Raw genomic sequence first — 26730 nt, forward strand, 5'->3', positions numbered from 1 at the left:
GAAAGACAATTTCTGCACCAGCATAGAAGAGGGTTCTTCACGGTAAGAGCAGTGAATTCTCTTCCTGAGGAAGTGGTGATGGCCAACTCACTGAATGAATTTAAGAAAGGAATAGATGCTTTTCTTGTGAGTAACAGTATAGAAGGTTACGAATAACATAATATTATAGGTAGATGGTTGACCCAGCTTAGGGTCTCCCTATGGAGAAAATTGGCTTCTACTCTGTGGGTTTTTTTGCCTTCCCCAGGATCAACAATGCAGAACAGCTGCACTAAAAATAGGCTGAACTAGATGGACATAAGGTCTTCCTTCAGCCTTCAAAACTATGTAACTATGTTACTATGATGGATGGCGCTGGATCTGCCGCTGTCTGACTTTTCGACGTACACAAAAAACGTTACTTTGTACGCTGTCTCCTGCCGATGCACAAAGTGTCATGATTCAGGTTGGATCTGACAGACTAAATGCACAAAGTAACCTTTTTTTCCTTTTGCTGTGTGCCAAAGGTGGTTTTGCCCTCAGTGGCCATTAGGGTCATTGCACTCTGGTTACCTTAGTTCAGTGCACGTGATTATGTAACAGGTGTGATTGCTCTATAAGAGAGTGTCAGGTCTGTTAATCACGGTTGGTGATAGTTCCTCATTTGCGAGCAAGCCTGAGTGAAGTATGGAGCTGAAGGAGAGTCACGGGCAGCTCAGTGAGAGTCCTGGAGTGTCAGCTATGGTGTCTGCAAGGAGGGCTGGCATGGCTTGGTGGAGTCGCAGCTATGGTGTAAGCAAGGAGTTCTTGCATGGCTTGGTGGAGTGGCAGCTATGTTGTAGAGCTGCACTCATGATGCTGGACTTTGTTGCTGGAAAGCTGGACTCAAAATGCTGGACTCTTTGGCAGAAAAGCGGGACTCATTTGCTGGACCCTGCTTCTGGACAGCTGCACGCAGGTGGTGGACTCTGTTTGCTCCAAGGCTGCACTATGGTGTTGGATCCGGTCAGAGGAAAAGATGCACGCAGGTGGTGCGCTCTGTTGCTGGGAAGCAACAGAGCAAAGCTAAGTGGTGTTTCCCCTGTTTTGTCACTTTTCCTTATGTGTGTTTAGTGCAGTGGTGGGATTAGTTTCCGCACCGACCATTCCCCTAGTGAGGGTTTAGGCGCAGGGCGAGTCAAGGTTTTAAGGTTCCTGATCGTCGCCCGGTGTGGAACCGGCCTAGGAAACGTTAGGAGTGCAGAGACACTGACTCAGGGGAGTGCAGGAGGTCTCCACTTCCCCGTTCCATATCGCAGGGCCACCATTGTTATTGTTACCCAGGTTTTCCCTTATTGTTTAAATTTGCCTTACTGGAGGCGGGGTTTCCAGACTTACGTGTATTACCTAAATTTGCCTGTTGGAGGCGGCATATCCAGCTGCACGTTTTATTATTTAAATTTGCCCCACTGGAGGCGGTGTATCCAGGGTCACGCGTGTCATCTAAATCCACCCTGCTGGAGGCGCTGTGTCCAGCCACGCATGACCGTGACACAAAGAATTTAAGACGGATGAAACGGACGGTCATCCGTCACAAACCGTCACTAATACAAGTCTATGAGAAAAAAATGGCTCCAGTGGCATCATTCACTGGATCCGTTTTTTTTTAAAAAAGGACAGATTGTGACCGATGGAAAAAAAACTGATGTGTGAAAGAGGCTTAATCCTGCTGCACTGCAGATCTTCCATAATCAGGCTCCTGGATGTCTGAGGGGTGAGCTGACCTTTTTTCTTTATTTTTTTATTTATTTATTTTATTTTTTTTATTACATTGAAAATGTAACGGTATTTAATGGTGTTGCTCAAGAGCCGGGGGCTGACACTCGATACCCACATTTTGCTATATCATGTCAACAAGCTGCGAGGGAAGATAATTGAGCAATTAATGGTGCCAGGGCCATATAGACGAAGAGTATTAGACATGGCCTATACAGGTGTTATGTGGTCACCTGGGTGTAGAGAAAATACAGGAATGGATTTTCCAGAGGTTCTACTGGTCCGGTTGTCACCACAATATTGTGAATTTCTGTAGGTCCTGTCCCACCTGCCAGCTGACATCTCCAGTGGCCAATTTTCATAGCCCCTTGGTGCCACTGCCCATTATTGAGGTACCGTTTGATCGCATAGCCATGGATCTAGTAAGACCCCTGGTCAAGTCCTCCAGAGGACATCAGTATATCCTGGTGATACTGAACTATGCTACACGAGACCCGGAGGCCATTCTACTATGTAACTCATTCAAGTATCGCCCAAGAGTTGGTCCATGTCTTCTCTAGAACGGGGTTTCCTAAAGAGATCCTTACTGACCAAGGGCCCCATTTATGTCAAAGGTTGATAAAGAAGTTGTGCAAAACCCTGCAAATCACACAACTCTGGACCTCAGTGTACCATCCACAGATGGATGCTTGGTAGAAAGGTTCAATTAACACCTTGAAGGCCATGTTGAAGAAGGTTGCAGAGAAAGACGGAAGGGACTGGGACTGTCTACTACCGTGCCTTTTATTCTCCATTTGAGTAGTACCATAGGCCTTTACTGGGTGCTCCCCATTTGAACTGTTCTCCTCGACGTAGCAAAAGAGACATGGGATGCAGAGTCTACACCTTACCGGAGTGTAATCGAGCATGTGGCTCAGATGCAAGAGAAGATTGTCAAGGTGATGCCCCTCGTGAAAGAACATCTACTCAAAGCACAGGAGGCACAGTCTAGGTTCTACAATAGGTCGGCAAGGGTGAGATACTTCAATCCTGGTGATCAAGTACTTGTGCTGGTACCCACAGTAGAGACCAAATTCCTGGCCAAGTGGCAGGGCCCCTATGAGGTAGCGGAGAAAGTTGGGGAGGTCAACTACAAAATTCACCAACTGGGGAGGCAGAAGCCCTAAAAGGTGTACCACATGAACCTAATCAAACCGTGGCAGGACAGAGTACCTGAGGAAGCCACTTGCCTGCTGAGGGTAAACTGATTAAATTTGCTGATGACACAAAGCTAGGAGGGATAGCTAATACTAGAGAAGAGAGGAGAGGATTCAAAAAGATATAAATAAACTGGAGACGTGGGCAGCAACTAACAATGGTTTTTAACAAGGAAAAATGCAAAGTACTACATCTGGGCAATAAAAATGAAAAAAGCATATACAGAATGGGAGGAATAGGGCTAAGCAACAGCACATGTGAAAAAGACTTGGGTATACTAATAGACCACAGACTGAATATGAGTCAACAGTGTGATGCAGCAGCAAAAAAGGCAAATGCAATTCTAGGATGTATTAACAGAAGCACACAGTCTAGATCACGTGAAGTCATTATTTCCCTCTACTCCTCTTTCGTCAGACCTCATCTGGAATATTGTGTCCAGTTTTGAGCACCACATTTTAAAAAAGACATCAACAAACTGGAGCAAGTTCAGAAAAGAGCGACCAGAATGGTGACCGGTCTGCAAACCCTGTCTTATGAGGAAAGGTTGCAGGATTTGGGAATGTTTAGTTTGCAAAAGAGAAGACTGAGAGGAGACTTAATAGTTGTCTACAAATATCTAAAGGGCTGTCACATTGTAGAAGGATCAACTTTATTCTCATTTGCACAAGGAAAGACTAGAAGCAATGGGATGAAACTGAATGGGAGGAGACACAGATTAGATATTAGAAAAAACTTTTTGACATAGTGATCAATGAGTGGAACAGGCTGCCATGAGAAGTGGTGAGTTCTCCTTCAATGGAAGTCTTCAAACAGAGGCTGGACAGACATCTGACTGGGATGATTTAGCGAATCCTGCTTTGAGCAGGGGGTTGGACCAGATGGCCCAGGAGGTCCCTTCCAACGCTACGATTCTATGACTCTATGATTCTCTGATTCTAAGTCCAATGTCAGAGCAGCGGATGTCAGAGTGGCAAACACCTTATCCCGTTCGCAGAAGCAGCAGTGCTTGGAGCTACTGCAAAGGAACAAAGACCTGTTCTCCGAACTTCCGGGGTGTGCGAAGGTTATAGAGCATGAGGTCCTGATGGAGCCTCAGGTCTGGGTAAACTTGAAGCCATATCGGATTCCCGGAAGCTCGTCGGGAGGTAATCTCGAAGGAAGTAAATCGGATGCTGTGCCTGGGAGTTATCGAGGAGTCCAATAGTGGCTGGTCCAGTCCAATAGGGAATGGTGGCTTTGCAATGACTATAGGATGCTGAATGAAGTTTCCAAGTGCGATGCTTACCCAATGCCCTTGAGTCTATGAACTAATTGAAACGCTAGGGTCGGCTCGGTACATTACTACCCTTGACCTCACAAGGTATTGGCAAATTCCTATGTCCCAAGATGCCAAGGAGACAGATGGGTGCTTCCATTATACAAGGATGCCATTTGGGTTACAAGGCGCTCCAGCTACATTCCATAAAGCCATGGACCGGATCCTGGACCCCCACAAAAGGTAAGTAGTGGCCTACCTGGACGGTATTGTAATCTTCAGCCAAGATTGGGGGAGCCATCTGAGAAAAGTACAGGCCGTATTTGATGCTCTACGGAAGGCAGGGTTTTCTATAAACCCCAAAAAATGTGCATTAGGAATGGAGGAGGTAAGATACTTGGGCTATGTTGTAGGCAGGGTGAAATAAAGCCCCAGATAAATGAGGTTGAGGCGATCCAGGGCTGGCCACAACCCTTCTCAAAAAAACATGTGAGGGAGCTCCTGGGAATTGTGGACTACTACAGATGGTTTATTCCAAACTTCACCATGGTCGCTGCCTCTCTGACAGACCTCCTTAAAAGGGACATAGTCAGCTATGGCAAAGTGGTCTCCAGAAGCTGACACTGCCTTCCAGGAACTGAAGCTGGCCCTGTGTAAACAGCCAGTGCTGGTAGCACCCGATTTCTCCAAGGAATTTGGGGTCCAGATGGACGTGTTGGATGTCGGGCTGGGAGCTGTCTTGACCCAAGAGGTGAATGGGGAAGAGCACCCCATAATGTATCTCAGCTGAAAGTTGTCATCCTGCTGAAAAAAACTACTCCATAGCGGAGGAGTGTTTAGCGATCAAGTGGGCGTTGGACTCTCTAAGGTACTATCTCTGGGGCAGGAAGTTCAGACTGGTGTCAGGCCATGCCCCACTGAAGTGGATGAGGGAAAAAAAGGGAACAACAGCCGAGTGACCAGGTGGTTACTAGCGCTTCAGGATTTCAAATTCCATGTGGGGCATAAGTCAGGGAAACTGCATTGCAATGCTGATGCTCTGTCCCTCGATATACTCGATCCACTGTCTGTTGGCAAAAGGTGCCAAACCCCCCGGCTTTGGGCAGAGGGGGAAGGTATGTATGATGCAGTCATCAGACAAGTCTGTTATGATTGAGTCACCGTAGGAGGCAAAAATAGAAATGCTAGCTAAGTCCCGAAAACCAGAGAAGTTGGCAGCTATCGGATTGCAGACCCCTGAACCTATCAACACAACTAGCAGTAGCCGTGGGGGGCTCCTACGATGCCCTAGGCCCCTCGATCACAGCCGGAGGACTACATAGCCTAAAGACAGAAAGGGAAATCTAAACTGCCCCAGAGCAGACCCCAAAGCAAAAGGCAGCCCCCCACATATAATGATGGTGAAGCAAGAAGAAAGAACAAAACACAGACAGAAAGATAGACTGAGCAAAGATGGGGCCCAAGCTAGCTTAGATAGGAAAGGACAGGAAGGCTGCTGTCTGCAATCCGTGAAAAAACCCTATGAAAATAAGAGCCAACAAACTGACAGTAAAAAAGGCTCTGAAGACGCTAGGCTTCAAAAAAGGCTATGTCAGTACTCAGGAATATTCTGAAGACAGAGCAACAGGCAAAAGGAGATTCAGCTCACCACAGCAGGGAATGGCAGAATCCAGAAAAGCAAGGAAAACAAAACACTAATACAAAAAGGCAAAGCAGAAATCTTAGCTTTAGATGAGCAGGAATCAGACTGGTTTCCTAGAAGTCCACAGAGAAATCACCCACAGGCCAGAAGGGCGTCGGCAGCCTTATATCCAGTCATTAACTCCACTCAGCCAGTCATCATCATCAGCCCCAGGTGTTTGACAATCAGGCTCACTACCTTTCTTCACCAGAAGAGGGAGTTCCTCGGGCCTCAGTAGTGAAGGGGAAAATGAACTCACAACACAAGTCCTTGAGGAGAGATATGTGTCATTGCAGCCATTAGCTGTGATGATGTGAGCTCAAAAGTATGCTTCAGCACATAGTGCTGAGAGAATTATTTGGGCCGCTCCAGGGCTGGGTTTTACAAACAGTCATAAGAGATGGTTGGGAATGACCTCTCACATATCCCCATCACAGGGGCATGTTTTGCTGAATAAAATGGAGGGCAATTGCCTCATTTAGTGTCTGTGGCTGGAGGTGTATAGACCTCCATTCTGTGTGTGCTAAAGAAACTGACCAGTGCGGGAGGACCCACTGTACTACATGGCCTGTGTAATTTTTCTGTTTGTTACTTTGTGCCAGAAAAGGCTGTTCTTTTGTTTTTGTAACCGAAGTTTATTCCATTTGCATAAATTCCAGTGATACCGTTTCCTGTGCCTACCTCAATGGCAGCTGAGTTCAGATCCCTACAACAGTCAAGACCTGCAGTGTTGGACCAATTTCAGGAGCTAGTATAAAAGGAAATTGTCCTGGGTAAATCTTCTACTTTGTACTTTATAAATCTTAATGCACAAGATATTGCCAATATTGAAACTATAAAAAGCAACCATAACCTGCTTGTGCGTCCAGATGACAAGTGGTAGCTGTGGTACTTATGAATGCTGGCCTGTAACACTCACTTAATAAGACACTATTGAACAACGACAATGTGTATGAGAGACTTTATTCTGATCCCACTTCAAAGTTTCAACAAGAACTCCATTCAATTCTCAATGAAGGTCTCTACATAAGAACAATTGACGACAAATTATGGACTACTTATGTCATTGATCCGATTACTCCCATTCACCACGTACTGCCTAAAGTGCTCAAAAATGTTTTCCCTCCCCCCAGCCCAATTTTATCTGGTGTAGGATCAATAAATGAACATTTGGGAACATGGGCGGACCACTATCTCCAACCACTTGTGACTACTATCCCGAGATACATTAGGGACTCAAAGGCGGTGGTTTCTACCTTTGAATATTTATCCTGGCAATCGCACTATAAATGTCTCACATGTGATGTGCTGGGATTATATCCCTCAATTCCGCATTCAGCAGCCATTAAAGGCTTAACATATTTTCTCATAAGTTACAGTACTTATTCCATTCCTATTCAGGATTTTTTTGGTTATGTCTGTCATGTTCTTTCTGAAACACAATTACTTTTCTTTTGACAAACAATTTTTTTTTACAGAAACAGGGCCTTAGCATGGGAGGGAAATTCTCCCCCTCCCTTACTAATATTGTCATGGGTGTTTGGGAGGAGCAATTTCTGTTTAGTGAAAAAAATGTTTTTAAAAATCAAATTTTTTTGGTTTGGTCGCTACATAGATGACCTGATAATTCATCTGAGCAGTTACACACAAAAAAGCACTTTCTTTTGTTTCCTACATTAATGATAACACCTTTAATCTCAAATTTACTTTTGTGTACAAAACTGAAAAAAAATAATTTTCTAGACATTCGTCTTGTAAGTGACACCACTAACAAAAGTATTACTATCTCCAGATATAGAAAACCAACTGATTCCAACTCAATTTTGTCTGCACATTCACGTCATCCTGGTCATATCATCAACAATATCCCTAAGGGCGAGCTTATACACACTAAAAGAAATTGCTCCAAAACTGAAGACTTTTTACATGAGTCTCAAGTAGTCCAACACAGACCGCAAAACCGTGGCTACAAACATGGCACATTGCAACAAGCTTTAATCACATTACTCCCAAGGATGGTTTGCATGTTAATGACCGGGCCAATTTTCACAATTCTGACCACTGTCCATTTATGAGGTAATAACTTGAGAACGCTTCGATGGATCCTGGTGATTCTAACTTCGTTTTCTCGTGACATATTGTACTTCATGATAGTGGTAACATTTCTTTGATATTACTTGTGTTTATTTGTGAAAAAAACAGAAATTTGGCGAAAAGTTTGAAAATTTTGCAATTTTCCAACTTTGAAATATCATGCCCTTAAATCACAGAGATATGGCACACAAAATTTAATAAGTAACATTTTCCACATGTTTAATTTACATCAGCACAATTTTGGAACCAAAATTTTTTTTTGTTAGTAAGTTATAAGGGTTAAAAGTTGACCAGCGATTTCCTATTTTTGCAACAAAATTTACAAAACCATTTTTTTAGGGACCACATCATATTTGAAGTCACTTTGAGGGATCTATATGATAAAAAATACCCAAAAGTGACAACATTCTAAAAACTACACCATTCAAGGAGCTCAAAACCACATTCAAAAAGTTTACTAACCCTTCAGGTGCTTCACAAGAATTTTTGGAATGTTTAAAATAAATTAACATTTAACTTTTTTCACAAAAAATTTACTTCAGATCCAATTAGTTTTCTTTTACCAAGGGTAACAGGTGAAATTGGACCCCAAAAGTTGTTGTACAATTTGTCCTGAGTATGCTGATATTCCATGTACGCAGGTAAACCACTGTTTGGGTGCATGGCAGAACTCAGAAGGGAAGGAGCGCTATTTGCTTTTCAATGCAAAATTGGCTGGAATTGACATTGGACGCTATGTCGCGTTTGGAGAACCCCTGATGTGCCTAAACAGTGGAAAACCCCCACAAGTTACACCATTTTGGAAAGTAGACCTTCTAAGGAACATATCTAGATGGGTAGTGAGCACTTTGAGCTCCCAAGTGCTTCACAGAAGTTTATAATGTAGAGCCGTCAAAATAAAAAATCATATTTTTTTCACAAAAATGATCTTTTCACGGCCAAATTTTTATTTTCCCAAGGGTAACAGGAGAAATTGGACTCCAAGAGTTGATGTGTAATTTCTCCTCAGTATGCCGATACCCTATATGTGGGGAAAAAACAGTTTGTGCGCATGGCAGAGCACGGAAGGGAAGGAGCGCCATTTTACTTTTTAATGCAAAATTGGCTGGAATTGAGATCAGAAGCAATATTGCGTTTGAAGAGCACCTGATGTGCCTAAACAGAGGAAACCCCCCAATTCTAACTCCAACCCAAACACACCACTAACCCTAATCCCTAACCCTAACTTTAGCCCCAACTCTAGCACAAACACTAACCCCAACCTTAATGAGAAAATGGAAATAAATCCTTTTATTTTTTTTATTTTTCCCTAACTAAGGGGGTGATAAGGGGGGTTTGAATTACAATTTATAGGGGTTGTTTTGGTGGGTTTTTATGTTTAGCAGTTGTCACGCACGAAAAGATGCGTTTTATATAGTTTTTGCATCACCACATTTTGAGAGCTAAAATTTTTCCATATTTTGGCCCACAGAGTCATGTGAGATCTTGTTTTTTTATGGGACTAGTTAACGTTTTTATTGGTACCATTTTTGGGCACGTGACTTTTTATATCACTTTTTATTCCGATTTTAGGGAGGCAGAATGAACAAAAATCAGCAGTTCATGAATTTCTTTTGGTGGGGGCGTTTATGGTAAAATTGATAAAGCAGTTTTATTCTTCGGGTCAGTACAATGACAGAGATACCTCATAGTTAGTAAGGCCGAAAAAAGACATTAGTCCATCCAGTTCAGCCTATAAAATTCTGTCAGAATAAATCCCCAGATCTACGTCCTTCTAAAGAACCTAACAATAACTGTAAGATACAATATTGTTATGCTCCAGGAAGACATCCAGGCCTCTCTTGAACCCTTTGACTGAGTTCGCCATCACCACCTCCTCAGGCAGGGAATTCCAGATTCTCACTGCCCTAACAGTAAAGAATCCTCTGCTATGTTGGTGGAAAAATCTTTTTTCCTCCAAACGCAGAGAATGCCCCCTTGTGACCATCACCTTCCTTGGTATAAACAGATCCTCCGAGAGATATTTGTATTGTCCCCTTATATACTTATAGATGGTTATTAGATCGCCCCTCAGTCATCTTTTTTCTAGACTAAATAATCCTAATTTTGCTAATCTCTCTGGGTATTGTAGTTCCCCATCCCCTTTATTAATTTTGTTGCCCTCCTTTGTACCCGCTCTAGTTCTATTATATCCTTCCTGAGCACCGGTGCCTAAAACTGTACACAGTACTCCATGTGCGGTCTAACCAGAGATTTGTACAGAGGCAGTATAACGCTCTCATCATGTGTATCCAGACCTCTTAATGCACCCTATGATCCTGTTTGCCTTGACAGCCACTGCCTGGCACTGGCTGCTCCAGGTAAGTTTATCATTAACTAGGATCCCCAAGTCCTTCTCCATGTCAGATTTACCCAGTGAAAAATAAGCGTCAACACTGTAAATACTGAATATTTGTCAATAAAAGTGTAAAAACCAATGAAACGCTTACAATTGTACTAAAGTAACCATAGTAACATCAAACTTAAAGATCTAAAAACAATGAAGCAGCAAACTTCATAGTAATATAGTAACATAGTTAACAAGGCAGAAAAAAGACATTTGACCATCCAGTTCAGTCAATATTCCATCAGAATAAATCCCCAGATCTACGTCCTTCTAAAGAACCTAATAAATGTAAGATACAATATTGTTACTCCCCAGGAAGACATCCAGGCCTCTCTTGAACCCCTCAACTGAGTGTGCCATCACCTCCTCGGGCATGGAATTCCAGATTCTCATTGTCCTAACAGTGAAGAATACTCTTCTATGTTGGTGGAAAAACCTTATATACTTATACATGGTTATTAGATCACCCCTCAATCGTCTTTTTTCTAGACTAAATAATCCTAATTTTGCTAATCACTCTGGGTATTGTAGTTCCCCCATCCTTTTTATTAATTTTGTTGCCCTTCTTTATACTCGCTCTAGTTCCATTATATTCTTCCTGAGCACCGGTGCCCAAAACTGTACATAGTACTCCATGTGCGGTCTAACCAGGGATTTGTACAGAGGCAGTATAATGCTCTCATCATGTGTATTCAGACCTCTTTTAATGCACCTCATGATCTTGTTGGCCTTGGAAGCTGCTGCCTGGCACTGACTGCTCAGGTAAGTTTATCATTAACTAGGATCCCCAAGTCCTTCTCCATGTCAGATTTATCTAGTGGTTTCCCATTCAGTGTGTAATGGTGATACTGATTCCTTCTTCCCATGTGTATAACCTTACATTTATCATTGTTAAACTGCATCTGCCACCTTTTGGCCCAAGTTCCTAACTTATCCAGATCCATCTGTAGCAGAATACTATCTTCTCTTTTACTGACTGCTTTACATAGTTTTGTATCATCTGCAAAGCCCATTTATATCTAAACCTCATTTATATCTTTTTTTTAATGTTTTGCGCTTTTATGCAATAAAAACTATTTTCTATAAAAAATAATTATTTTTGCACCACTTTATTCTGAGAGCTATAACGTTTTTATTTTTTCTCTGATGACACTGTGTGGCAGCTCGTTTTTTGCGGGAAAGATTACGTTTTCAGTGCTACCATGTTTATTTATATTCGTTTTTTTGATCGCGTGTTATTGCACTCTTTGTTCGGCGGTATGATGATAAAGCATTGCTTTTTGCATCTTTTTTTAAGGGGTTCACTAAAGGAGTTGACTAGTGGGACAGTTTTATAGGGCGGGTTGTTACAGACGCGGCGATACTAAATATGTATACTTTTATTTTTTTTTTATTTACAAAAATAGAATTTATTAGGGAATATTTTTTTTTTAAATTTATTTGGGAATTTTTTATAAATCATTTTTACACATGATTTTTTTTTACTTTATAGTAATGTCACAGTGTGGGACATTACTATAAAATGTCATATCGCTGATCTGACACTTTGCAGAGCCGTGTCAGATCAGCGATCTGACAGACTTCCTACGGCACTGAGGAAGCCGCCTCCCTGCAGGACCCCGAAGGCCATATTGGATCGGGGGCCTGCAAGTAGGAGACCCTCGGAGCGACGCAGCACATATTTTGGCTCAGAGGGTCGCAGGGAAGCAAGCAGGGAGCCCCCTCCCTGCGCGTTTCTTCCCCATGCCCCCGGGACACTGCCCTCTTGTTTGTCCGTGACCACCCCTGGCACTTAATGCCGGGTGTCAGCTGTGATAATCAGCTGACACCCGGCCGCGATCAGCGGCACTCCCCACTGGGAGCGCCGCTAATCGCGATGACACACCGGTCATCTTCGGTCACACGGGCCTGGGTACCGTGGACAGGATAGTACGTCAGATGTCAGAAAGGGGTTAAATCTGTTATAGTGAACAATTAAGAACCATATCAATGTGACATGTGATTATATATTTTCATTGAGCTGCTCATTGTTGGATTTCATGTCTTTTCTGATAACTAATTGTGGAGTAATACTGCCATCTTGTGCTCTAGCAGCAAAGTATTTAAAGTTTAAATTTTTTTGAGAACTTTTCTCTCATGTGACTGATGTAGCACTGGACACTTTATTTCATTATGAGATAGTTTTTCTATCACTAATTATAAGCACACTTTCACTTTGCAATTTATATTTGGCTATTCCACTATATGATTATTATCGTGTCTTTCCAATGGTCATTTGTGAACCCGTTTATATTTGGTTATTCCACTATATGATTATTATTATTGTGTCTTTCCAATGGTCATTTGAGAATCCATAAAAATATGCATTTCTTCAGTACTTTTTCCTGTAAAAAAAAAGAGTATTTAGCAATATTGTATTTTTAATGAATAATTAATAAACTTTAATTTTTATAAAAGAAAAAGATTTTTTTTGTGTCACTTCAAATTATTTTTTTGTTTCTTGGGTAATGAGATCTTGGTGATAAATTTTCCCATTTATGCATTATTTCCTCTGCGCATTCATCATTAATACCTATCAGTCCCCATTTATACAATCCCCGTCCTCCTATAATTTTAACCCCTTCACTACCAAGGGTGGTTTGCACGTTAACTACCGGGCCAATTTTTACAATTCTGACCACTGTACCTTTATGAGGTCATAACTCTGGAACGCTTTCATGGATCCCGGTGATTCTGACATTGTTTTCTCGTGACATATTGTACTTCATGTTAGTGGTAAAATTGCATTCAAATAACTTGCGTTTATTTGTGAAAAAAAAAGGAAATTTGGCGAAAATTTTGAAAATTTTGCAATTTTCCAACTTTGAATTTTTATGCCCTTAAATCACAGCGATACGGCACACAAAAAACTTAATACATAACATTTCCCACATGTTTAATTTACATCAGCACAGTTTTGGAACCAAAATTTTTTTTTGTTAGGAAGTTATAAGGGTTAAAAATTGACCAGCGATTTCTCATTTTTGCAACACCATTTTATTTTTAGGGACCACTTCACATTTGAAGCCACTTTGAGGGGTCTATATGATAGAAAATACCCAAAAGTGACACCATTCTAAAAACTGCACCCTTTAAGGTGCTTAAAACCACATTCAAGAAGTTTATTAACCCTTTAGGTGCGTCACAGGAATTTTTTGAATATTAAAAAAAAATGAACATTTAACTTTTTTTCACAAAAAAAATACTTCAGGTTCAATTTTCTTTATTTTACCAAGGGTAACAGGAGAAATTGGACTGCAAGACTTATTGTGCAATTTGTCCTGAGTACGCTGATACCTGATATGTGGGGGGGAACCACTGTTTCGGCGCATGGCAGAGCTCAGAATGGAAGGAGCGCCGTTTGACTTTTTCAATGCAAAATTGGCTGGAATTCAGATAGGACGCCATGTCACGTTTGGCGAGCCCCTGATGTACCTAAACAGTGGAAACCCCCCCAAGTGACCCCATTTTGGAAACTAGACCCCCCAAGGAACTTGTCTAGATATGTGGTGAGAACTTTGAACCCACAAGGGCTTCACAGAAGTTTATAACGTACAGCGGTACAATTAAAAAATCATATTTTTTCCACAAAAATGATCTTTTCACCCCCAATTTTTATTTTTCCAAGGGTAACAGGACCCTAAAAGTTATTGTGCAATTTGTCCTGAGTACGCTGATACCCCATATGTGGGTGTAAATGACTATTTGGGCGCATAGCAGAGCTCGGAAGGGAAGCAGCGCCATTTGACGTTTTTGGCTAGAATTGAGATCGGACACCATGTCGCGATTGGAAAACCCCTGATGTACCAAAACAGTGGAAACCCCCCACAAATGACACCATTTTGGAATCTAGACCCCCCAAGGAACTTATCTAGATGTGTGGTGAGAACTTTGAACCCCCAAGGGCTTCACAGAAGTTTATAACGTACAGCAGTACAATTAAAAAATCATATTTTTTCCACAAAAATGATCTTTTCACCCTCAATTCTTATTTTTCCAAAAGTAACAGGACCCTAAAAGATATTGTGCAATTTATCCTGAGTACGCTGATACCCCACATGTGGGGGTAAACCATTATTTGGGCGTATGGCAGAGCTCGGAAGGGAAGCAGCGCCATTTGACGTTTTTGGCTGGAATTGAGATCGGACACCATGTCGCGTTAGGAAAGCCCCTGATGTACCAAAACAGTAGAAACCCCCCACAAATGACACCATTTTGGAAACTAGACCCCCCAAGGAACTTATCTAGATGTGTGGTGAGCACTTTGAACCCCCCAGTGCTTCACTGAAGTTTATAACGTCCGGGCGTGAAAATAAAAAAATCGTATTTTTTCCACAAACATGATCTTTTAGTCCCCATTTTTTTATTTTCCCAAGGGTAACAGGAGAAATTGGACCCCAAAAGTTGTTGTCCAATTTGTCCTGAGTACGCTGATACCTCATATGTGGGAGAAAACTACTGTATGGGCACACGTCGGGGCTCGGAAGGGAAGTAGTGACGTTTTGGAATGCAGACTTTGATGGAATGGTCTGCGGGTGTCATGTTGCGTTTGGAGAGCCCCTGATGTACCTAAACAGTGGAAACCCCCCACAAGTGACCCCATTTTGGAAACTAGACCCCCTAATGAACTTATCTAGATGTGTGGTGAGCACTTTGAACCCCCCAGTGCTTCACAGAAGTTTATAACGACCGGGCGTGAAAATAAAAATATCGTATTTTTTCAACAAACATCATCTTTTAGTCCCCATTTTTTTTATTTTCCCAAGGGTAACAGGAGAAATTGGACCCCAAAAGTTGTTGTCCAATTTGTCCTGAGTACGCTGATACCTCATATGTGGGAGAAAACTACTGTATGGGCACACGTCGGGGCTCAGAAGGGAAGTAGTGACGTTTTGGAATGCAGACTTTGATGGATTGGTATGCGGGTGTCATATGCGTTTGGAGAGCCCCTGATGTACCTAAACTATTGAAACTCCCCACAAGTGACCCCATTTTGGAAACTAGCCCCCCCACGGAGCTTATCTAGATGTGTGGAGAGCACTTTGAACCCCCAAGTGCTTCACAGAAGTTTATAACGCCTGGGCGTGAAAATAAAAAAAACATTTTTTTCCGCAAAATTATATTTTTGCCCCCAATTTTTTATTTTCCTAAGGGTAACAGGAGAAATTGGACCCCAAAAGTTGTTTTGTAATTTGTCCTGAGTAGGCTGATACCCTACATGTGGGGGTAAAACACTGTTTGGGCACATGGCAGAGCTTGGAAGGGAAGGAGCACCATTTGACTTTTTCAAAGCAGAATTGGCTGGAATTGAGATCAGACGCCATGTTGCCTTTGGAGAGCACCTGATGTGCCCAAACAGTGGAAACCCCCAATTATAACTCCAACCCGAACCTCAACACACCCCTAACCCTAATCTGAGCCCTAGCCCTAACCCGAGCCCTAGCCCTAACCCTAGCCCTAACCCTAGCGGGAAAATGGAAATAAATACATTTTCTTTTAGTTTTATTATTTTTCCCTAACTAAGGGGGTGATAACGGGGGGGTTTGATTTACGATTTATGGCGGTTTTTATGTTTGGCGGCTGTCGCACGCTAAAAGACGCTTTTTATTGTAAAAATAGTTTTTGCATCACCACATATTGTGAGCTATAATTTTTCCGTATTTTGACCCACCGAGTCATGTGAGGTCTTATTTTTTGCGGGACGAGTTGACGTTTTTATTGGTACCATTTTCGGGCACGTGACATTTTTTGATCGCTTTTTATTCCGATTTTTGGGACGCAGAATGAACAAAAACCAGCGTTTCATGAATTTCTTTTGGGGGGTGCGTTTACACCGTTCCGCGTGCGGTAAAATTGATAACGCGTTTTTATTCTTCGGGTCAGTACGGTTACAGCGATACCTCATTTAGGTCTTTTTTTATGTTTTGTCGTTTTTTGCAATGAAAACTATTTTATATAAAAAATAATTATTTTTGTATCGCTTTATTCTGCGAGCTATAACTTTTTTATTTTTTTGCGGATGATGCTGTATGGTGGATCGTTTTTTGCGGGACAAGATGATGTTTTCAGCGGTACCATGTATATTTATATGCGTCTTTTTGATCGCGCGTTATTGCACTTTTTGTTCGGTGGTATGATAAATCATTATTTTTTGCTTCGTTTTTTATTTTTATTTTTTAAGGGGTTCGCTAAAGGGGTTAACTAATGGGACAGTTTTATAGGGCAGGTCATTACGGACGCGGCGATACCAAATATGTGTACTTTTATTGTTTTTGTTTTTTTTTATTTTGAAAAAATGGATTTATTGGGGAATATTTTTTTTTTTTACTGATTTATTTAGCGATTTTTTTTTAAATTATTTTTAACACTTTTTTTTTTTTTTACTTTATTACCTTGTCCCAGGTGGGACATCACTGTCCTGTGACAGATCGCTGATCTGTCACATCACAGATCACTGTGACAGATCAGCGATCTGTCACAGGCACTGCTGCAGACTTCCTCATGCCTGCGCTTTGCAGGCAGTGAGGAAGTCAGCTCCCTGCAGGCCCCCGTCGCCATCTTGGATCCGGGGGCCTGTAGGGAAAGAGCCCCCCGCAGCAGCGCTGCACATTGCGCTGCCGTGGGGGGCTCAGGGAAGCACGGAGGGAGCCCCCTCCCTGCCGATGCTTCCCTTTAACCCCCGTTACACCGCGATCACGTTTGATCGCGGTGTGCAAGGGGTTAACGTGTCGGGGGCGGTCCGTGACCGCCCCTGACACATTGTGCCGGGTGTCAGCTATGATAATTAGCTGACACTCGGCCGCGATCAGCGGCGCTCACCACGTGGGCGCCGCTGATCGCGATGACGTAATATTCCGTCCATGGTAATTAGGTCCATGGTCACATGGACGGAATATTACGTCAATTGTAGGTAAGGGGTTAATCAGCCACTACACATCAGTCTGGTCCGCGCCATGTCTGCGCATTGCGTCCCGAAATCCAGACCTCACTCTGGGTTTGAGATTTTGACAAATCCATTCTGCACATGCACGCCGGGGCACGCAAACCAAGCCTCGCTTTGGCAACACAGCCTCTTCTGGAAATCCTGATACCGGAAGTTAGGCTGACGGCGCAGATATAAACAGAGCCACTGCCACCTAAGTCCCTACACCACCACCGCTGCACGGCCATACTGCAAACCGACTGCTGGATTGCCGGTACAAAGGTAAGCGTGATCCCTCAATACTGGCCTCATCTTTCATTACACAGTGGGCTTTTTTGTAATTATCCCCTCCCCGCCTTCTTTTACCATCTACAGCCTAATTTTCCCCTAGCCTGGAAATGCAGTGTCACTTAGCCTGCAGTTTTTTCAAGGTTGGTCACCTCACATTCTATGCCTTAAACTACACATATACTATATACTTTACTTCTCTTGCCCTTCACAGCCTACTGTTGTAAACCTCTATAAAGCAACAAAGCAACAGTAAATCAATACAGCCTTTAGTTAAGTACAGGTCAGTTTGACAACTATATCTCTTATCTAATTGGGCGCTCTCCTACTCTTAACCCCTTAGTGACAGCGCAATTTTGCAGGTTAATGACCAGGCCAACTTATACAATTCTGACCACTGTCACTTTATGAAGCTATAACTCTGGAACGCTTTAACGGATCCCGCTGATTTTGAGAATGTTTTTTGTGATATATTGTACTTCATGTTTGTGGTAAAATTTATTCAATATGACTTGTGTTTATTTATGAAAAAATGGAAATATGGTGAAAAATTTTTAAAATTTTGAAATTTTCAAACTTTAAATTTTTATGCCCTTAAATCAGAGAGATATGTCACACAAATTTCTTAATAAATAACACTTCCCACTTGTCTACTTTACATCAGCACAATTATGGAAACATTTTTTTTGTTAGGAAGTTATAAGGGTTAAAAGTTGACCAGCGAATTCTCATTTTTACAACAAAATTTACAAAAACATTCTTTTTTTAGGGACCACATCATATTTAAAGTCATTTTGAGGGGTGTACATGACAGAAAATACCCAAAAGTGACACCATTCTAAAAACTGGACCCCTCAAAGTACTCAAAACAACATTCAAGAAGTGTCATGGTTTAATGAGAGTTCAGGGTAGGTGGTGTAGGAGTTAATATGGAGAGCCTCCCATTGGATCTGGGGAGGGTTCTTATAGCATCAGGGGAGAGCCGTCCCCTGTCGTTTATAAAAAAAAAGAGAAGCCAGTGTTGCCAAGGTCAGAACGCATAACATAAAGTGCATTTGCACATAACATCTAACTGTATTCAAAATGAGATATTTAGCAAAAAAATTGATCAATTCAATTGAGCCACCCCGCCGCGCCAAGGCAATCTCATGTGGGGGGTCCTACTCTACGTTTTTAATAAACACTGTGCCATTACGGCCTCCTAGATACATTAAAAGCAAGACCACTTTAAATGCAATCCGTACCTGAGCATTTCTGGATCGCTCCCATGATGCCAGAAAAGGCAAGTGCGGATGAAGGCCAACCAGGTCTGAATACAGACGTGTCAGGTTTTAGCCTCCACACATTGCCTGACCAGCAAGCATAGATGAAGGGCAATGCAGGTTCAGATACAGGTGCACAATTAAATAAAGCTTGGGGCAGGGTGGGGCTGCTGTGTATGTGTGCACAGCAGCCTAGATCCATCACAGTGAACACAGAAAAAATGGCGAACACAACCCAGCGCGCACGGCAACAGTGGTGGTCAGCCACATACCAATGTACAAAAAAAGAAAAGAGAAGCCAGCGTTGCCAAGGTCAGAACGCATAACAAAGTGCATTTGCACATAACATCTAACTGTATTCAAAATGAGATATTTAGCAAAAAAATTGATCAATTCATAGAATCATAGAATCGTAGAGTTGGAAGGGACCTCCTGGGCCATCTGGTCCAACCCCCTGCTCAAAGCAGGATTCGCTAAATCATCCCAGTCAGATGTCTGTCCAGCCTCTGTTTGAAGACTTCCATTGAAGGAGAACTCACCACTTCTCGTGGCAGCCTGTTCCACTCATTGATCACTCTAACTGTCAAAAAGTTTTTTCTAATATCTAATCTGTGTCTCCTCCCATTCAGTTTCATCCCATTGCTTCTAGTCTTTCCTTGTGCAAATGAGAATAAAGTTGATCCTTCTACAATGTGACAGCCCTTAAGATATTTGTAGACAGCTATTAAGTCTCCTCTCAGTCTTCTCTTTTGCAAACTAAACATTCCCAAATCCTGCAACCTTTCCTCATAAGACAGGGTTTGCAGACCGGTCACCATTCTGGTCGCTCTTTTCTGAACTTGCTCCAGTTTGTTGATGTCTTTTTTAAAATGTGGTGCCCAAAACTGGACACAATATTCCAGATGAGGTCTGACCAAAGAGGAGTAGAGGGAAATAATGACTTCACGTGATCTAGACTGTATGCTTCTGTTAATACATCCTAGAATTGCATTTGCCTTTTTTGCTGCTGCATCACACTGTTGACTCATATTCAGTCTGTGATCTATTAGTATACCCAAGTCTTTTTCACATGTGCTGTCACTTAGCCCTATTCCTCCCATTCTATATATGCTTTTTTCATTTTTATTGCCCAGATGTAGTACTTTGCATTTCTCCCTGTTAAAAACCATTCTGTTAGTTGCTGCCCACTTCTCCAGTTTATTTAAATCTTTTTGAATCCTCTCTCTCTCTTCTCTAGTATTGGCTATCCCTCCTAGCTTTGTGTCATCAGCAAATTTAATCAGTTTACCCTCAATTCCTTCATCTAAATCATTGATAAAGATGTTGAACAATACAGGGCCCAGGACAGAGCCCTGTGGTACCCCACTTGAGACATTCTTCCAACTGGATGTGCAGCCATTTGCGACCACTCTTTGGGTCCGATCACTAAGCCACCCCTTTTCTGGCATCATGGGAGCGATCCAGAAATGCTCAGGTACGGATTGCATTTAAAGTGGTCTTGCTTTTAATGTATCTAGGAGGCCGTAATGGCACAGTGTTTATTAAAAACGTAGAGTAGGACCCCCCACATGAGATTGCCTTGGCGCGGCGGGGTGGCTCAATTGAATTGATCAATTTTTTTTCTAAATATCTCATTTTGAATACAGTTAGATGTTATGTGCAAATGCACTTTATGTTATGCGTTCTGACCTTGGCAAGGCTGGCTTCTCTTCTCTTTTTTTGTACATTGGTATGTGGCTGACCACCACTGTTGCCGTGCGCGCTGGGTTGTGTTCGCCATTTTTTCTGTGTTCACTGTGATGGATCTAGGCTGCTGTGCACACATACACAGCAGCCCCACCCTGCCCCAAGCTTTATTTAATTGTGCACCTGTATCTGAACCTGCATTGCCCTTCATCTATGCTTGCTGGTCAGGCAATGTGTGGAGGCTAAACCTGACACGTCTGCATTCAGACCTGGTTGGCCTTCATCCGCACTTGCCTTTTCTGGCATCATGGGAGCGATCCAGAAATGCTCAGGTACGGATTGCATTTAAAGTGGTCTTGCTTTTAATGTATCTAGGAGGCCGTAATGGCACAGTGTTTATTAAAAACGTAGAGTAGGACCCCCCACATGAGATTGCCTTGGCGCGGCGGGGTGGCTCAATTGAATTGATCAATTTTTTTGCTAAATATCTCATTTTGAATACAGTTAGATGTTATGTGCAAATGCACTTTATGTTATGCGTTCTGACCTTGGCAACGCTGGCTTCTCTTCTCTTTCCCTGTCGTTTATACTCCTAGTTGAGTGTGCCTAACCCTGTTCTGTTTGTGCTTCACGCCTGTCCCTGTATGCTTGTTTGGTGTTTGATCCGGTTTGGCCACGGTTAATGTCTCTTGGATTCTGATTCTGTACCTTTATGCCCACTCTGTGTATGACCCCTGGCTTCGTATTGACCTCTCTGTGATCACCCCTCTGGTACCATTGCTGCCATTCTGTGTATGACCCCTTGCTACGTTTGACCCTTCTCTGCCTGCCCCGTGTATTACCCTTGGCTCGTCCGACTATTGCTATTTTCTTTATGCCGCTTCTTTACCAACACTGTGACCGGAGCTGCTGTAGCCCGGCGGTAAGCTCCGCCCATCTCTCTGATGCGCGGTCACGTGGTAACAGGTTCTGTGGGCATCGAGCGCTTCACTATCGCTCTGCCCCTCCCGCAGGTCCTGGAGCAGGATTTCCCTCACCAACGCTGCTATCCTGCCTGGCAATGTTGTGGGTAAGAAGCCGCTTTATACTTGCTATTAGGCTCTAGGGCCACTGGGTATACCTATCAGTCACGCTGTCTCTAACTGTTGTCACTCTGAGCGTGACAAGAAGTTCATTAACGCTTTACGTGCCTCACAGGAACTGAAGCAATGTGGAAGGAAAAAATTAACATTTAAGTTTTTTTGCAAAAATATTTACTTCAGAACCAATTTTTTTTATTTTCACAAGTGTTAAAAGAGAAATTGAATCACAAAATTTGTTGTGCAATTTGTCCTGAGCATGCTGATACCCCAAATATGGAGGTAAACCTCTGTTTGGGTGCATGATAGTACTCAAAAGGGAAAGAGCGCCGTTTGACTTTTTCAACGCAGAATTGGCTGGAATTGAGATCGGATGCCATGTTGCGTTTGGAGAGCCTCTGATGTGTCTAAACAGTGGAAACCCCCCAAAAGTGACACCATTTTGGAAACTAGAACCCTAGGGAACTTATTTAGATGTGTGGTGAGAACTTTGAAACCCCAAGTGCTTCACAGAAGTTTATAACATAGAGCCGTTTAAATGAAAAATCATTTTTTTTCACAAAAATGATCTTTTTGCCCCCAGTTTTTTATTTTATCAAGGATAGCAAGAGGATTTGGACCCCAAAAGTTGTTGTGCAATTTTGTCCTGAGTATACTGATATCCCATATGTAGGGGTAAACCTCTGTTTGGGTGCACGGTAGAGCTCAGAAGGGAAGGAGCACCGTTTGACTTTTAATCTCAAAATTGAGACCGGATGCCATATCGGGTTTGGACATGTGCCTAAACAACAGAAACCCCTCAAAACTGACCTCATTTTGGAAACTACACCCCTCAAAGATTTTATCCAGTGGTATATTGAGCAATTTAGACCCACAGGTACGACACAGAATTTGATAACATTTGGTCGTCATATTGAAAAAGTTCATTTTTATTCGACAAAAATCTTGGTTTAGACCTGAATTTCTTACTTTTGTCAGAGATTACACCAAAAAGTGGACCCCACAATTTGTTACCAACTTTCTTATGAGTGTGGTGATATCTCATATGTAGTCAAAAAGTTCTGTTTGGACAAACTGCAGTGCTCAGAAAGGAAGGGGACAATGTGACAAATTTGGCTTTATTTGAAAACCCTTTCAGGAATTATTACTCACAGAAGGAAGAATATTTAGAATTGGGAGTCCTCAGTGGTTGATATCTTTTAATGGCTAACTGAAAAGATGGTAACAAATTGCAAGCTTTCAAGACTACTCAGGTCTCTTCATCAGGCTAGACTAATACAACATCTGAAGAATCACATATTTATACACAAGACAGAACAGAAATAACACAATAGATAAGACAAGTGATGTGAAGCAGAATTGTCATTATGGGAGAGGGATAAACCTAAATATTGGAACAGTTCATAGATAAGGAGCATGAAAGTTTTATTGCCCTCTGATTGGGTTCTGGTTCTGTGTTTTGTGATGACCCCAGAAGGTCTGAAGAGCAAATTCCTTATTTGATGTAAAAAGACATAAATCCATGCGACACATTCATTCCTGCACTGAGTGTGTTAAAAGTTGTCAAATTTGTACTCCCAGACTCTTTTCTCTGAGACTTGGTTGCCTTTTAATACAAGTAATTCAATGTTCATCATGCTATGACCAGGGATACAAAATGTTTTGCCATAGGTAGATCAATTCTTTTTTCTCTTATTGTGTGACGATGAGAATTCATCCTTGTTCTCAGTTTTTGCCCTGTCTCTCCCACATACAGACCTTCAGTTGGACATTTAGTACAAATGATTAGGTATACCACATTAGATGTGATGCAGCTGCATTTTCTTATCTAAAAGCAAAAAGGAGAATCTAATTCCCAAAGGACTCTGGATTACAAACCCAATTCTTCATACCTACAATACTCATTATGCACAAAACCTTTGTCACAAGACTTCTGAGAGACTAAGGAACCACCTTTTGCATGTTTGCTACAGCATAAAGAGTAAAGTCCAAGGGCAATTTGAAACTCTGAGGAAAACACTTACAGAAAGCAGAGAAAAAATTACAACAATACTACAACAAACTACGGACATTTCCGATTCATAACAAGGAAAAGAAACTACACAGATTGCGCCTTAATTCAGGACTCTATACAAACAGATACAAAACAAAGCCAAAACCTGACAACTTGGACAACCACTCCCTTCCAGACACAAAAGCATCTAACTGTGTCATCAATCTCTCAGATTATAAACCCAACAGTGTATATTTGTTGGGTTTATAAATGTAAAAATGGCTTTTACAAGTGTAAAAGCCAAAGTTTTGTGTAGCAAGAGTCGTAAAAAACAGTCAAAGTTAGATAAATGGTCAAAAATGTTTGTGAGTAATCAAGTCCTAGAATTTTCAAATGACTTGACTTTTCAGGAATATTTGTAATAATGTACAGGTGCTGATTATGTCACCACGGAACAGAGACAGACCAAAAGTTAAAGGGTTTATTTACAGGGATCAAATCCTCCTCGCAGGGAGGAAGTAGTGGGGGTTAAACTGGAAAGATAACGGTATATGGAAACTAGATCAAGTTATCAAACAGTCAAATAGAACAACGTCAATTCATGTAACTTATCAGTCTGATGAAGTCTTGCTTGAAGAGTCGTCTTCTCCAACGTAGGCGCCATCAGCAGCGGCATTTGTAGTCTCTTTAGTCTCTGTATGCTCCACAGTTTCTATTAGCCCGCAACTGGGGCCTCAGGGGTTAAAGAGAAAGGCAGAGGTACACTAGGCAGTCTGGGTCTCCCCTGCTCTGAGTCTTGGCTTTCAAACTAACAGTCTCTCCGCAGGAACGATACTCAGTTCTCTTGATAAGTCTCACAGCTGGAATCAGGGGCTCTGTCCTGTCACCGCAGGCACCAGGGCTGTGCATGCTTGTCGCTGTCTCTGCCCGGTCAGTAGGACACACTCCTCTTCCAGCAAACCCAGCATCGTTTTTGAGGATACCTTTGGGTGGGAGTGACAGGGACAGGTTGAGGAAAATGGCGCTCTGCAAGTCTCCGGGAATCCTCAGACTCAAAGGGAATACTTTCAAAAATCACGATGGTTCCAAAATCTTTGAAATTCGCAGACATATAACATGCTCCACTAAAGGGGTGATATACTATGCCTCATGTCCATGCAAAAAAGTGTATATTGGTTTAACAACTCACAAATTAAAAATGTGTACACGAGAACACTGTCTTGACATAGAGAAGGCAAGGTCAGTGACAGATGAGATGTCACTCAAAACGCTTCCAAGGCATTTTAACAAATATCATGAATGCAAAGCACATCTATTAAAAATCAGGGGCATTGATAGTATCTCTTTGAATTTTAGGGGTGGAGATTTGGGTAAGGAATTAGCGAAATTAGAATGCAGATAGATATATAAACTGGGTACATTGCATCCACAGGGTCTGAATGAGAGTTCTGGTTTTGGAGCATTTTTGTAGGTTCGGGGTGATTTTTCAATTTTTTAAGGGTTTTTAGGTTTTACTTACTTTCTCTTTATTTTCTTTTTATGTGGTTTATTGCTATGAGTCATCATCATGGTGGAAGGTGGCGGCACAGATGATTTGAAGATTGGGCATTTTCAAGCAAATCGGATATGGACAGTGGTTCCAATAAATTCAAGCCATGTATTGGAAGGATCATGGAGGTCCACCAAGAATTCTTCTCATCCAGCGGACTTGGGAGTTCGTTATTTCTATGTTGCATTGGGGTTTTTTTTAGGGAAGTCATGAGATATACATAATAAAAAAAGTTTTTTCAGTATTATAATATATATATAAAAAATAGGAAAAGGAAAATCTGTTTTTCTAAAAGTTTTTAAATGTGCTCCCTTGGGCATTTTGAGCAATAGTTCTTATTGTATATTTGTGACTTTCGTGCACTATTGATTGATTGGCGGACAATCCAGAAATGGGTCAGCCGTTTTATAGATGCTTTTATGTTATTTTTTCAATTTTTTGGCCAAAAAATTCACGGCATTTTTTTTACCTGACTAACATTATGAAATGCATGAGGGCACTATATCTATGCTGTATCCTCCCAAGATGAATAACTAAATGTAATAACTATCATAAAATTCACACTGTTTAGTTATTTTGGCCTTTAGCCACTATCAGCTCTGTGGATCGCTGTGCGCATGCGCGGGCCGGCGCGCTCTCGACACAAACTCAAATGGCACCATCAACTAGCATGTCCACGTCCTTGTCCCAGTGCAGCAGTCATTTGTCCATACCCCAGTCCTTGGAATGCAGGCAGAAATATCCAGTTAAAGCCCCAAAGAACCCAGTAATAAATTCATACATTTCTCTTCTGCTTCTACTCGAAATGTTGCCTTTCAGCATCGTGAAGATGGAAACTTTCTGAAAACTGATTTTGGTGTCCCTCTAAAAAAGGACTCTGTCCGCAGCCGCCACCATTTCTCCCGATGTGCCGTCACGGCATTACACAAGAACGTGTCCCACTACATTACTGGGAAAGTCCACTGTTGTGAATTCTCTCTCTGGCTTTCCTCTGGTGATTACTGAAGATAGCAGAGCTGGTCAGATTGGGAGTTCTCTTTCTGGGCTCCCTCTGGTGGTTACTGGAGTTAGTAGAGCTGATCTGATTGACAGAGGCTTGCCACCTGATAATGAGGAAGACGATTGGAGATTTGGAGTTTCTGATTGGGATTTAACTATTGCAAAAAAAGGGGGGGGAGACAAAAGCGCAATAGGGTCTTATCCACATTACAAAGGACAGTATATCTTGAAATATGCTCACCTGGTTAGGATGAGATAAGAGCGTGTAGGTAGCGGCTGCTGCAGATCCACAGGTCTTCAGTGACCAGAAGAAATGATAAATCCAAAGGGAGTTCGTAGCTACATTCCGCGCTGCCGCTTTAGACAAATTCCTGGAGAATGCTGTATGATTGCAGTGGTTTTATTCTACGCGTTTCAGGGGTCTCATGCCCCCTTCATCAGGAAATACCACAAGATACATACAGGTATCACAGACATAAATAGGTTTGGAAGGACGCTGGATTTCAAAAAAATGAGCGCCAACAAGTCAGATGATGCAGTGTCAAAGTTCAATGACACCACAT

General features: G+C 42.0%; 1 protein-coding gene across 8 annotated transcripts in view; it reads right to left on the reverse strand.

Moving 5' to 3' along the window:
• TMEM242 (transmembrane protein 242) overlaps positions 1-26730 on the reverse strand; it is a 319004-nt gene that overhangs the window by 25540 nt on the left and 266734 nt on the right. For 4 of the 8 annotated variants that reach the window (XR_012227499.1, XR_012227500.1, XR_012227498.1 and 1 more), the window contains one exon: positions 24087-24602. The exons of 1 other annotated variant lie outside the window; for it this stretch is intronic. Coding sequence is in view for 4 of the 7 variants with exons in the window: in XM_073563934.1 (XP_073420035.1) it covers positions 24486-24602 (117 nt within the window). In the remaining 3 variants the exon portion in view is untranslated. 3 more of the 8 variants (XM_073563935.1, XM_073563932.1, XM_073563936.1) reach the window with 2 other exon arrangements.

Source organism: Dendrobates tinctorius, unplaced genomic scaffold, assembly GCF_039654945.1.
Source record: "Dendrobates tinctorius isolate UK_male_01 unplaced genomic scaffold, ASM3965494v1 ptg000409l, whole genome shotgun sequence".
Lineage (NCBI taxonomy): Eukaryota > Metazoa > Chordata > Amphibia > Anura > Dendrobatidae > Dendrobates > Dendrobates tinctorius.